Source organism: Hakea prostrata, chromosome 2, assembly GCF_041222555.1.
Source record: "Hakea prostrata isolate BN-2017 chromosome 2, UWA_Hpros_2, whole genome shotgun sequence".
Lineage (NCBI taxonomy): Eukaryota > Viridiplantae > Streptophyta > Magnoliopsida > Proteales > Proteaceae > Hakea > Hakea prostrata.
The window spans coordinates 63925942-63940100 of record NC_142601.1 but is presented as its reverse complement, the minus strand read 5'-3'; the positions used below and the strand labels follow the sequence as shown (position 1 = coordinate 63940100).

At 36.6% G+C, this 14159-nt stretch overlaps 2 protein-coding genes across 2 annotated transcripts; both read left to right on the top strand.

The window, feature by feature from the left end:
* The first annotated feature begins 4917 nt into the window (after positions 1–4917).
* LOC149025659 (protein trichome birefringence-like 19) lies at positions 4918–9167 on the top strand. The gene is made up of 2 exons (XM_089145856.1): positions 4918–5818; positions 7848–9167. Exons 1-2 carry the CDS (start codon positions 5306–5308, stop codon positions 8640–8642), a joined length of 1308 nt encoding a protein of 435 aa, XP_089001982.1. The 5' UTR covers positions 4918–5305; the 3' UTR covers positions 8643–9167.
* Positions 9168–10459: 1292 nt separating this feature from the next.
* Positions 10460–12537, top strand: LOC149025658 (protein trichome birefringence-like 19). Its single transcript, XM_089143160.1, has 2 exons — positions 10460–11147; positions 11517–12537. The coding sequence occupies exons 1-2, from the start codon at positions 10476–10478 to the stop codon at positions 12294–12296; spliced, it is 1452 nt and encodes a 483-aa protein (XP_088999286.1). The 5' UTR covers positions 10460–10475; the 3' UTR covers positions 12297–12537.
* Positions 12538–14159: the final 1622 nt, after the last annotated feature.

Here is a 14159-nt window from a genome sequence, read left to right as displayed (position 1 = left end):
TATGTATAATGTGTTCTAATGTCTCTCAATATCTATCCTTCCTTCCCTCCTTGAAATGACAAAATTTTCCCATTATTGTAGAATTGAGAGATGAGCATAAAAAACTATCAAAATAAAGAAGGTAAGGAATCATTGTTGGTTAAAAACACTTTTCTTGGTCAACATTTTGGAAATGTGGTTCAGATAATTAATTTTCTTTTCTAGATTGTTGGCGACAAAATTGATAGGAAAGAAAGAGAGAAAAAGATAAGGAGACTACTTTTGGGAGTGCATGAAACGTAAAAGATAAAGGCAATAGTGGTGGTTCAAAGTCAATTAGTCCAATAATAGAAAACCGGTTGGCTTCTATAAGAGGCATTATCCGAAAATGATTAAAGATGTAACAAATATTGCTTTGGCATTTCACCTGGAAATGGCCTTACAAAGTATGGTTTCTTCATCTTTATTTGTTGAGATTTTGCTTGAGTTCTGACGAATTTAATGGGCAGGACCATCAAGAGAAACACTTTGGACAATCAGATCAAAATCTCGTTTGACATTAAACGTGTATGACTGAAGCAATTTTGCATTTGATTTGGTGTCAATACCTCTCATTTCAAGTTCTATTGTATCATTTATGACCTAGTTAATTCGGAGAATAAAAATCAAAAGCACTTTAGGGTGCATCTCTTGGATTCAATACGAGTTTGTATTGATTGGTGAATTTGATTTACTGAAAATTTCAAAGTTTTCATTCTTTCAAGCATCATTCATCTAAAATATCCACGTAGAATATTCATTAGTCTCTATACATCTAGTGATTAATGTTTATAGATGTGAGGTAGAAAAAACAACACGTCTTTGACTATATCACATCTCCATCTCCGTTGCTTCGTTTTCACAATTAAATAAAATCAATTCAATTTTCTGGCAACATTAAAAATAATTTGGCTTTTCTAATAAGAAAATGATTCCTACACTTTTTTTTTTTTTGGACATTTAAAATGAAAACAAAAATTTAATGCACAACTAACCATTTGTTTCTTGAGAGAGTGATTGAAGAAGAATGACATCTGAGCTTTTCTAGTGGGACATTGACAGGAGTATCAAACCATGAGTACCCACGAAGTTGGATCGATATAAACTTTCTTTCTTCTTTAGAAAATAAAAAATTACATTTATTGGTATTATATTTGTCCTCATTTTCATTTTGCTTTCGGTATAAATTTCTTGTACACTTTTTGTTTTTCGTTTTGCTAAAAATTCTACGCACATTCTAACGAGTGAACTGCCATGTTCATGAGCAACAAATGATCAAAATCTATATTACTCCTCACATGATTATTTGAAAATTCATGTCTTTTCTCCATTTTGTGTTTTTCAAATCAATGGAAGTCGAAAAACCATTCTTAAATCTATTACATTTGTGTTCTTTAGTGCGATAAACATAATCAAATTCAACTTAAACATGATTTGAAGCTTCTAATTAGGGTATTAGCGGAAGGATTATTTCCCACAACTAATTTGGAAAAAGATTTACTTAATAATATTTGAAATTTTTTTTTACTCAAATTGATTATGTTCTTGAAAATAATTATTAAATTCTAAATTTTGTGATAATTTTTTCACCCAACCAATATTATACTATGAACTATCGAAATTACCCTCAAAGTAAAGTCTTTATATATGTATATAAATTGAATTATTATTATTTATAATTTGATGTAATTGTTATTCATTTACATTGTTCTCTTTAAGAATTAATAGGTAAAATCTTTTCTTAAAATCAACCCATCTGAGAAATTTTTCCTCAGCAAAAATAAAAAAAGAGGTCTGACCATGCCAGTTTGGGTTGGTTTCTAAAACTGTAGCCTAACACTTTCCTTCCTTTCATTCAATGAAAATGAACATTAGCCTAACCTTAGGTCTCCATTAATTAAACTTAGGCCCAATGAGTTGTCTGGACCGAAACCTGGCCTAGAAACCTTAGTTGTGGGCCTGTGGTCCAGCCCATCCAGACGCAAAACTAACGTGAACTTGGAAAAGCAACTCTTAATTTTATTGGAAAGAAGATGAAGAGTCAAATATAATCATACAACCGTTATCAACTACAAATATAAAATTCTAAATCTAAGGGGTCTGGTGACCTGGTTAAGCGATATTTTTTTTTTTTTTTCAAAAGGTCAAATATTTCATTCATAATTGAAATAAAACACAAACACAAACACGGAACAAAAGGAAAATAACAAGAACTAAGGGATGGGCCGAGCCCAGTAAACCCTCAGAAAACACCACAACCACCTGCGGAGACACACCACATAGGCGGACACGGACGCAAACATAACCATGCCACAAGGACTTACATATTTGAGTATATTGAAGTTGAATATGATGGTATCTCTAACTGATAAAATGTATTAAAACAATAACAATCCAAACCTCCCCCTTCAAAATCTTTCACTCATGAAAAGACTTGTCCAGATCAGAACACAGGAAGCCCAGTCAAAGGGGTCGAGTTGGGGAGAGTAAACCTTAAAAACATCTCCTGCGGTTACCACATCAAATTAATTAGTATGAGTAACCATAGAGTAGTACCCTGTAGGACCTACACACTAATTTTAATGACATTTAATCATCAGATTCAATCTTCCACCATCTCATCATCTCATCATCTATGAGATGTAATGTAACCCTAGCGATTCGATGTAATTGAAGAGAATTACATATCTTCATGTCTTCATCCTTAAGAGAGAGAGAGAGAGAAGAGATTGATTGATTGATTCGTAGTGGAGGAGCCTGGTACGTAAAGAGGTGTAGTTTTAATTAGGTAATAATAATAATAATAATAAGTGAGCCAGCCACAGCCAATAAATAAAAAGTGTTTGGCATCACTACCTAAACGATGAAGCAAGCAATTAATCCATCCATGACCATCACTTGAAATTCAAATCAATTACTCTCATTTAATCAAACGTCCCACCTTTGTCTCCACCAATCACCCATGTCCCACGGTGCCAAAGGATTCTCATATCTCTCTTTTCTGTCGGTCTACCTCTGGTCCCCGCATTTCTCGGAAATGCAAAAAATTTTCAAAGGGAAAATGATAAAAAACATAAAGAAATAATAAATAATAAATTTAAGTCATTTAAATTAATGTGATAGTGTTAGGGGGAATTTTTGTTTGTTTGCGACTTGTGTGGATATCGTCCGTATAGCGCTAGTAGATGGGACGTCTCTCTTTGTGATTCAATGGTCAGGAACAAATCGCGTGAATTTACATTTTGGTTTATAAACTTTTTAAATTTACATTAAGAACCCAAATCTAATCTATGATCCTCACATGAGAAGAAGAAGAAGAAAAAAAAAAAAAAAACCATTTTCCTATAGAAGCTGCTATAGATCTCCAACAAGTTGGCAATCTAAACCTTAATTGCTGCCTTGCAAGGAGATGATAAAAATATGTAGAGCGCTTGTAGTTCTAGATTGTGACGATACACAAGCAAGAAGGGTTTCCAATGTAGAGTTTTTCTCGCTCGCAATTTATTATTATTTTTTCTTCCTGTTTTGGTAACCCTTGTTGAAAATTTTACCCTTCCTTTCTTTTCCACCCTCTATTTTGCTTTTGTGACAAACTACATTTCGTAAATACAGTGAAAGAATATCTTAAAATCTACACATTTTGGTTGTTTGTAAGATTGAAGCTTCAAAAACTTAATTCGTAAGGGATTTGGCAATACATAGGTTTTTTTTTTCATGATTGAATAGAGGAAAATATGGGTTATCGCCTGCCAAAGACAAGGGCAGCAAGTACAACGGCTATGGGCTAGGGTTTAGGGGAAAAAATCTCCTTTTTTTCAGTGCACGAAAGAATGTTGGCCTCATTTTTGTGAATTTAAAATTTTCTGGGATCTAGTATCTAATATCTATATGAAGAGGGATTGTTCTATAAAAATGTAATTACAATTTTTAAAAGATATTTTAAATTTATAAAATAAAACTTAACCGTTAAATTATTTATAGAACACGTGTCATAATATAGACGGCTGATATATATCCGCGCAGCCGTAGCGTTTCATTTCCACCAGAGGATTTGCATGTTGTATCTACAAGACTACAACACATGGGGCTCGTTGCAGCGAACACATGGGTTTGCAGCTGCCATCTATCTCCACCCCTGAGCTTCTGAGCTCTGAGCCCTCCTGATCCTCCTCCATGCAATCCATCAATAATAAATCAACCTAACCTAACCTAACCCCACTACAGCTACAGCTGTAGCTGTTGCTGTAGTGGGGGTGGGTCCATTAATGGTGTTCTTTAGTTCATACGAGAGCAGTTGAATCCCACTGATTAATAATCCACCCTCTAAAGCGCTTCTACAGGAAGCAACACAACATGGAATGGAATTGACAAAAGAAGAAGAGAAAAAAAGGAAATTAAAAGCGTTTGGGTTGGTCGCCAACTCACTCACCTTCTTTACCCAAAATAAGACAAATAAAGCTGCTGCTATCTAGCCAACTCACTGAGACCGACTCGTTATAACATGAGGTTGAGGAGCTTCATAAGCAAACAATCAGGGTGGCTGGGCCCGACAATGTCGTACGAGATTGAGCATTTCACGCAGGGGTAAGTAAGATAGTCATTTATTTAAAAATGAAGGAAAAAAAAAAAAAAAAAAAAGGGCACATCATAGATGAAGATACCTTTTTTCAACTTCTCATTGGTTGTAGAGTACAAGTTTTTATTATTCACAGCAAATCCTCTCAGAAGTTCAGAACCAAACCCTAGTGGCCGTTTTCTAAAAACCTACTTAAAAAACTTTAGCCCATTACTAAATAATCCAACAAAAAGATAACAAAGAATAAAAATTCTTAACCCCGTTAACAGTCGGTCCCACTTGTCCTTTTTTCTGAAAACCACCCAAGGAGTTCAAAGTTGAAAATTGAAACTCTCAGAATGCCTCGTTATTCTGAACCACTGTCTCCCAAACCTTCCTCTCCCTCCACCCTTTAGATCCCATTTTCAGACAAAAATAGATCCAGAGCCCAATTTGATTAATGGCTTTTTTTCTTCTTCTTTTCAGTTGTTTCAGGTGACTCCTAAGAAATCACTCTTTAAGTCATAAGGTGCCTTCTCTGCCTTTGACCTTTGCCGTCTCCATTGATGCCTACCATTTCCAAAATTCGTTCTTTCTTTCAGAAAGGAGAGATCTTCTGTTGTAATCCTCCTCTGTTCCGGAAACTTCACTCTGCATCCTCTACCTTCACCTCCCTTTAAATGAATCTGTCCTTCCTTCCTTCTCTGTAATCCCTAAGATAACCATTCTTCGATGAAGTTTCATGGCATTGGGGTTCCAATGTTGAAGACCAAATCTGTATCAAACGGCCCAAAAGTTGTAGTTTTAACAGCCATAACCCTGGTTATCTTAACCCTCATCCCTATCTATTACCCATTACCAGGCTACCTTACAATCCCGTGGATCAGTAGTTCTTCGCACAAGTCGTTACCTGCAACTCCTCTTTCCGCGGTGGAACACGACGATTCGCAGGTTGTTGCATCAGAGAAACAATGTGATATTTTTACTGGGGAATGGGTTCCGAATCCTCAGGCGCCGTATTACACGAACTTGACTTGTTGGGCGATTCATGAGCACCAGAATTGCATGAAATATGGAAGGCCAGATTCGGATTTCATGAAATGGAGGTGGAAACCAGATGAATGTGAGTTACCCATCTTCAACCCATATCAGTTCCTGGAGATTTTAAGAGGGAAATCCATGGCTTTTGTTGGAGATTCTGTCGCTAGAAACCAAATGCAGTCGCTTATGTGCCTTTTATCCCGGGTACATTCTTTATAATCTTCATTTTCTTTTGGATTTAAAAACATGAGATTTGATAAACTATTATGGTAGAACAATTGAGCTGGAAGTAGTCCTTCTAATTTGCCTGATTATGTTGGTGCTGAGAATTGGATTGTGATTTTCCTTTTTCTGGCTGTGAATCGTTTAATCTTTGCCGTCAGAAATTAAAGTATTTGTAACTGCTTGTGAAAAAGGGGAAATAAGAAGAAGAAGAAGAAGAATGCCCTAGTTTGGTGATTGACTGTATAAATGACACCTTCATTGGTTATTTAGATGTTGATAGCTTCTGATTGGCTTTTTAATTGCACAAGTCTTCTACAAGGGTATAAATGATCTTCAAAAATAATTTATATAAACTTTTTGTATTAACACATCTTGATATAAGGAGTGATTTTCATACATATTCTTGTTAAAACATATGAAATTACACTATTATTCTCATAAAAAGAAAATTTATGTCAATGAGTTAAAAAAATGAACTTGTCAATTACTAAATTCCTTTCATGATGATTGATGGCAAGATTAGTTGGAAAAAAACTACAACTGCTGTGTGTTAAGTGGCATGATAAAGCACTGCTTAAAATTATATCATGGCTTGACCCAAAAAACACAACCCAGGATGTGGCCCTCTGGCATGATCACTCTTTGATGATGTGAGGTTCAGTGCTTGATGTTGTGGTGTCATCTCTTAAACCTTTTAGTGACAGCAAAGGGCCTTAGGTAATATGATTTTTGACAATTAACAGCGTTATGATATAGCTTACAACCAAAGAAATGTCATGGATGTTTTCTTTCTTTGGTGCCAATCATGATGTGGTAGTGAATAGTTGCCATTTGGTGGCACTTTTGGGCATTTGACCTAACGCACTTGCTCCCCCATTCACAAGGAGTTAATGAAATTTTAAAATACCCTGTCTAAGTTCTGACCAATATTTATTCTAGGTTGGGAATGCATAAAAAAGAAAATATGTATTCTGGGATTTCTTTCAAGTCTATATGCCAAGTACCGAAGTACTCTACTCTGTTCCACCATATGAGGGTACATGGACTAGAATATAATAGAGGACAAGGAAAGTAAGAGTTTGAACATTTTCCCTCGACTACCTTAGATTAAAATTTGTCTACTGAGATGCATGCAGTGTCTTCTATCATATGGATTAATGTCATGTGACCAATGGTAAAACATTACACTTAATCATGCACCCATTAAATAGTAAAAGATCAACATGCAATTTGTGTAGGATGGAATTTTCTCACCAAGTCAATTGAAGCACAAGAGGGAGTGTCACATGGTTCATATACAGGAAGGCTACATGTCAAGAGAGTGAGAGAATTCTTGATGCTAGCTCATGGCCAGCATTCTCCTGTTTTCAATTTTGAGAGCCTTATTTTCTCATGGGGCATCATTTTCTCTCATTTAATTTTGGCAGCATGGCTAGCATTCTTCTATTGAGAAACAGATATGTGTCCATGTAGAATGGCATCAAAGGCAGCAGGGGAACACACAGTTGGAATCTAATGTGCTCTGGGTCTTATGGTGTTTTTTGTGTGTCTCCAGAATTGCCTTTAATGTCATTGTAGAAGAACATAATTTGGGTTCTATGTTCTCCTTGCTCATCATCTTCAACATATTTAGTTATGAGAAAGATGATGGTTGATACCAGCAACATGGCCATTGTAATTCAATGTGCTGTGGTCCTATTGCAAATTTTATGTGTGTCCCCAGAAGTGCCTTTATTTTTTATGTACCAGGGCAATCTAATGTCAGTGTGACACAGTCCAGGTTCTATCTTCTGATTGGCCATCATCTTCCAACATTTAGTTTTGAGAAAAGCTTGATACCAGCAGCATGACCATCGATTTCCCACACTTAAAAAGTTTTAGAGCCTTATTTCTCACTTCCTTTTTCAATTTTATTCTTACTTTATTGTGCAACTCTCAAGCAATCAAAGCTGTCTCTGAAATTTTTCATCCCTTTAACAAAATCTTTGAACTATTTTGTGATTTTCAGGTAACGTACCCTGTGGATGTATCATATTCAAAGGAAGATGGTTTCAAACGATGGCATTACCCTGTCTACAACTACACCCTTGCCACATTCTTGACTCCTTACCTGGTTAGAGCAGAGCAATCAGAAGCCAAAGGCCCAACTGGTTCCGGCCTCTTCAATCTTTACCTCGATGAATTCAATGAGGATTGGAGAACTCAAATTGAATCATTTGATTATGTGCTCATATCTGCTGCCCACTGGTTCCAACGCCCGATGATGTTCTATGAGAAGGGTCAGCTAGTGGGCTGTCATTACTGCCTCAAAGAGAATGTCACAGACCTGAACATGTTTTATGGTTACAGGAAGGCTTTCAGGACAGCTTTTAAAGCCATCCGAAGCTTACCAAACTTCAAGGGCATAACATATCTCAGAACCGTTGCTCCTTCACACTTTGAAAAGGGTGTGTGGAATCAGGGAGGGGATTGTGTCAGGACAAAACCCTTCAGGAGCAATGAAAGCCATTTGGAAGGAAGGGAACTAGAGTATTATAGGATTCAACTTGAGGAGTTCAGGATTGCAGAGAAGGAAGGAAAGAAGATAGGGCAGAAATATAGGTTACTTGATACCACTCAGGCTACTTACCTGAGACCAGATGGGCATCCTAGCCGTTATGGTCACTGGCCTAATGAGAATGTGACATTGTATAATGACTGTGTTCACTGGTGTTTGCCTGGGCCCATTGATGCTTGGAATGATTTCTTGCTTCATATGATGAAGATGGAGAACTATCAAGGTTCACAAGCATCACAACAGTGATAGAAGGAAGATGCAGATGGGCGTTTCCATTTTGTTACCCATTTAATGGCACAATAATCGTTGTTTTTAAATTGCTTTTTCTATTGTTTGAAGGTAGAAACATCTTTACCTGATCGAATGTTCCTCAGTATTCAAGTATACACCACAAGAGATGTAAAATGACCATTTCGACCAGGTACTTGTAAGCGTAGAAATCTCACATTCTCTGCACCCCCAGATGCTTCTTTTCGTTCCATCTTCTTCAAATTTATCTCAACCATTTCCTGGTAGTGTTGAGAAATGCAGCAAATGCAATGCCAATTTTGGACGAAAGTAGATTAGGTTTTGGGGGAGTTAATCGGTATTGTAACTGTTTTACCTTGTAAATGAGTATATTCACACCTGAGAACATGAAATCTGTTCCTTTTTTTCACATTGAATTTTAGGGTTATAATTTAAGAGATCTTCAAGGGTGATTATGGCTTCCATGTATGATGAACCATGATGGTTTTCAGCTACTTTGGAGCAAATGATTTGATCATTCCTGACCTTTTTGGGTATTTAATTAAGATTGCAATCTACTTTGACCGTGTGTCAGTTCTGACATATTCGCCTACTTGGAAAATAATGATTAACAGTTCTCACTAAACAAAACCAGAGGTTTTCGTACGCTACTGCTAGAGTGGGAAGGAATCTCTATGCTGTCACCTTTGGTGATTCGAAATCATACCTATCTCCTTACCACAAGCAAAAGAAAAAGCAAAACATATCTTTTCAATATCTATGTGAACTTTACTTTACAATTTACATTACTATTTTGGGGTTTTCCTATCTATGTAACTCTTGATGAAGTGATTATCAAAAAATGGATTTAGAAGTTTTCTGAACTTTCATCATTTTATATGTATACACACACGCAAGAATCATGCCCATTTGTTGGTAGAAATCACATTATTGTTCCTTATAATTATTAGTCTTGCGTGTAAATTTAGATTCTTCTATAATCATATGACCCTACCTACAATCCAAACCCAGAAGCTGCCCTAATACTTTATACAAGATAGGAAGGTCAGAGCTTGGAACAGAGTAATCTGTTTTCTTTAATGCCCATTGTGCTTGGCTTTCTTGCCTTCTTATGCATATACATAACCCTAAAAGAATACAAAAAACCCAACTTCCATAGCTACTGGTTTTGGTCAAAAGATTCCCTCCTCTTTGTTTCCAAAATTAGTAGCTGGGCTGGAAGTTAGAAGGCTAGCATCTAATGCGTAATTATGATCTTCTGAAAACTATACTCCACCCACCAATTGGTTTGATCTAATGAATCAAATATAGAAATCAAAATTAAACCACAAACACTATTCAAAACCATGACTGAACTGACTGGGTTTGGTTTAGTTAGATCTGTTTTTCCCTTTCTAAGGTTAAGCATTGGGTTCAAGTCCCATACAGTTAGTTGATGACATCTCATCTGCCCTAATTAAGATATTAATGCCAAGGGTGGCTACGTGAAAGGTAAGAGGAATATGATACTGTTAGGACCAGTTAGGTGATACAAACTCAACAAAATGACCACATTGTCTCAGTTTCATGCACATAGTTCTTACAAATCTAACTGTCCTTTTTGTAATTTCAACTTAATCCATTGCATGGGATTTGTATAAAGTTTAAATTTATTAAAACAGCACTTGGAAGATAGGAACAAAATAAAATTAGAAGGAACTGATAAAATGTCACGTTGTTAATAATTCAAAATATAAAATTGTCAAACGTAACCAAAGTCTCTTTTATATAAATCTAATTGCATTGCTCTCTTCTTCCAAATATCCTTAGCTTGATCACTGCCTAGCTACCATGAAGGCTCAAATCATTGAGTTCTCTTACAGGAATAACACCCCAAAAATAGCTCTCTTAGTATGTCTAACCCTAACCATCCTAACAATTATCCCCCTCTATGAATCAGATTACCATCCAGCTTTGTTTCCATATCTTTCAAAGAAGAATCCATGTCTGACTTCATTCTTGTCAAGAAACCTCTCTCTAGTATCTTATCCTACCAAAGGCACCAACAAAGATGGGTCCATCGGCAAGTTAATGGTGATGAAGATAACGGCGAAGAAGACTAATGAGACTGGTGAATCCAAAGTCATTCTACCTCTCAAGCCAAACCAAACCCAACCAATATTTGCTAGCAATACCACCAGTGATGATCATTTGTTGGATTGGTTGAATGAGACTAAGGTGATCATGAACTGTGACATATTCAAAGGAGGATGGATTCCACATCATGGGGAGCCTTTCTACACAAACAAGACATGCAGGGAAATTCATGAGCATCAGAATTGTTTCAAGAATGGGAGACCTGACACTGACTTCTTGAAATGGAGATGGAAACCATATCAGTGTGAGTTACCTCGCTTCAATCCACTTCACTTTTTGAATATTGTTAGGGGCAAGTCCATGGCCTTTGTTGGAGACTCTGTGGCAAGAAACCAAATGCAATCCCTCATGTGCCTCTTATCCAGTGTAAGTACTATTCCATATATGAAACTCTTTTAGCTTAGCTAGAGTAACTGTTCTTAGCTTATTTGGATAAACCACTATGAGTTTGGATCCTCTATCTATCCATCAGTAGAGAGCACTGTGCTCCTCTTATACTTTTCCACCACACGGTAAGAGTGGACCTCACCTTTAAATACAAACAAGAATGAATAGAGGTGGGACTTCAGTGAATTTTATGTAGGCCCCACCTTTATTGTGTGATGAAAAAGCTTGAAGGTAGCACATACCTCACCTCTGATAAGGTGTCAATTCAAAGTACTATACTATGAAGTTCTTTTTCCTTATTTTGTATTATCAAAACAAGCTAACTATGTAGCTTCCTCACATTTTCAGGTGGTAAACCCCGTGGATGTTTCTTACCAACAATATGATGGGAGATTCAAGCGCTGGCTCTACATTGACTACAACTTCACTGTTGCTTCTTTCTGGTCTGCACACTTGGTTAGGACAAGTGAAGCCAAACCCAAGGGTCCGCTTGTACCTCCCACCACAAATCTTTACCTGGACGAGTTTGACGAGTCCTGGACAGCCCAGATGAGCAATTTTGACTATGTCATCATCTCTGCTGGACAATGGTTCTGGACACCAGCACTCTTCTATGAAAAGGGTCAAGTGGTAGGGTGCAATGCTTGCAATGACAAGAACATCACAAACATGAGCCTCTTCTATGGTTATAAGAAGGCCTTCAATACTGCCTTTAAAGCTCTTAGCATGGAAAGCTTCAAGGGCATGACTTTTTTAAGGACCTACACTCCTGCTCACTTTGACAATGGGGTTTGGAACAATGGGGGATCATGTACAAGGACTAGACCCTTCACCAACCAGGAGAAAAGACTGGATGGGTTGGAGTTGAAGTTTCATGAGACCCAAGTGGAGGAACTTAGGGCTGCAGAGATTGAAGGGAGGAAGAGAGGTTTAAAGTTTAGGGCATTGGATACTTCTCATGCAATGGTGTTAAGACCAGACGGGCACCCTGGGCGTTACAACCCTTCTTATTATAAGAATAATGTGTCTGATTGTGTGCACTGGTGCTTGCCTGGTCCCATTGATGTATGGAATGAGATGTTGTTACATTTGTTGAAGGTGGAAAGGCTAGATTCGGCTCCATCTTGATGGGAAGAATTAGAGATTTTTTTTTTTGCTCAAATGATAATTCTATTAGGTTCTCCAAGGTAACTCGCCTGGAAGCCAAAAACATGCTACCTACAAGAAATAAGGGTGGAGCGTTCCACCAAGAGATTTTGAAGAAAATTGTTTAGCTCACCAAACTGTGTAATCCGCTATCAAATTGTGAGACTTGTTGACATATCTAAACTAGATCTATATGAGAGAAATTAGTAATCATGTTCTCGATTTCTCTCACAAGACCTAAACATACCCAATCAAGGGGTTGGGCATACCCATTAAAGGCAGCAACTAAAGACTGACAATAAGAAAATTAAACAAGTTTATCTACAAAAATAGTTGTACCAAAAAACAATCCATCACGGATGGCCTTAGCCTCAATAGCAGTAGTAGAAAATCCACACAAGTCTTGGCTTGAGCAGCAACAAAGTTTTTCATGTGATCCCTGTTGAGTATGACTCATGCTTCACATTGTGTTGCTGACGGACACGGGTCCGCTCCCCAGTGAGCGAGAGGGGGTCCGAGGAGGCTGTCTTGGCAAGAGTGTGGGGGCAACGTCCCCATAGCCTGTAGAGGATCCATGTTTTTGTGAAACTCGGAGTTTCTTTACAATTTGGGCTTGGGCCCATGAATAGCTATGGCTTAGGGTTTCTAAGCACTTATATATATTTTCTTATAACAAAACATTGAATATAGTGAAAAACCTAATGTTGGATGTAGCCTCATATTGAGGAGAACCAGGGTAAAATCCGTATCTCCTTTTCTTTCTTTGTTTTCTATTCGATTGTGTGTGTGATTGATTGCTCTAATCCTAACAATCCCAACTCACCCAATCTCAACCTCCTTTATTTGTTGAGTTACACAATGTACCATCCGTAAAGAGTTGATGAGTAGTATCTGCATCATCCATGTTATGAGCAGCAGGTGGCTTTAAAAGGTGCATAATCTCCTCATCTGAAAAGGAGCAAGTGTTTAATTCCTCTTGTACAAGCATGGCCAGTAGGGATCGTAAAGGATGTGATGTATCGATTCAGTTTTGTTGATTGGGGTGTCCACTGAATTTGGGTGGTTTGTGTGATCACAAAAATATAACTGCTTGTATATATTTTGTTTCATACAATTTTTTTGGCTACAAAGTCAAATAATTCTTTGTGGTGGAACAAAATATATCTCATTTCCCCTTCAAATATATTTTTCTTTTTAGTTTTCAAAGGAATGTTGTTTACCTTAAAAATGTCATTTAGATAAATTAAGCACTAAGGAAATAAGGATATTGAGATGAATGACTTGAAAAAAATCACAAATGAGATCCTCCAGCAAATTTGTTTTAATTAGCTTTTACTTTATTTCCTTTTTTTAATCACAATCCCAGAAGAAAAAATAATAATAAATATTAAATCATATTAGAGATAGTTTAGAACAATATTAAACCTAGATAATTAAGTTGTACCCCAAAAAACTAGATAATTTTCAAGAAAGTCCTTCGAGGTGTTGTGGCCATGTTCATCGTTGGCAGTGTTTTATTATATTTGAAATCTAATTTAGTTTTTTTTTTTGGACGGCGGGTATGAAGACCGACTCATTTTGTGGATATAAGATATATGCATACCATTTTATTGAACTCTGTCTCTAGGGGGACCATTTTATAATTTTTGAAAATGTTTAAATTTTTTTCATTTTTTTATTCGAGAAACTTCTTAATTTTTTTATCCTAGTCAACTCCACTCGACTTCTGATCTTATTTTGTGTAATTTTAGTCATGTTTAATAATTTTCTTCTTTTAATGGTCTTTCAATTGTACTTCTATTGCCTTTCTTTAAACAAAAAATATATATATTTCCTTGACGCTTC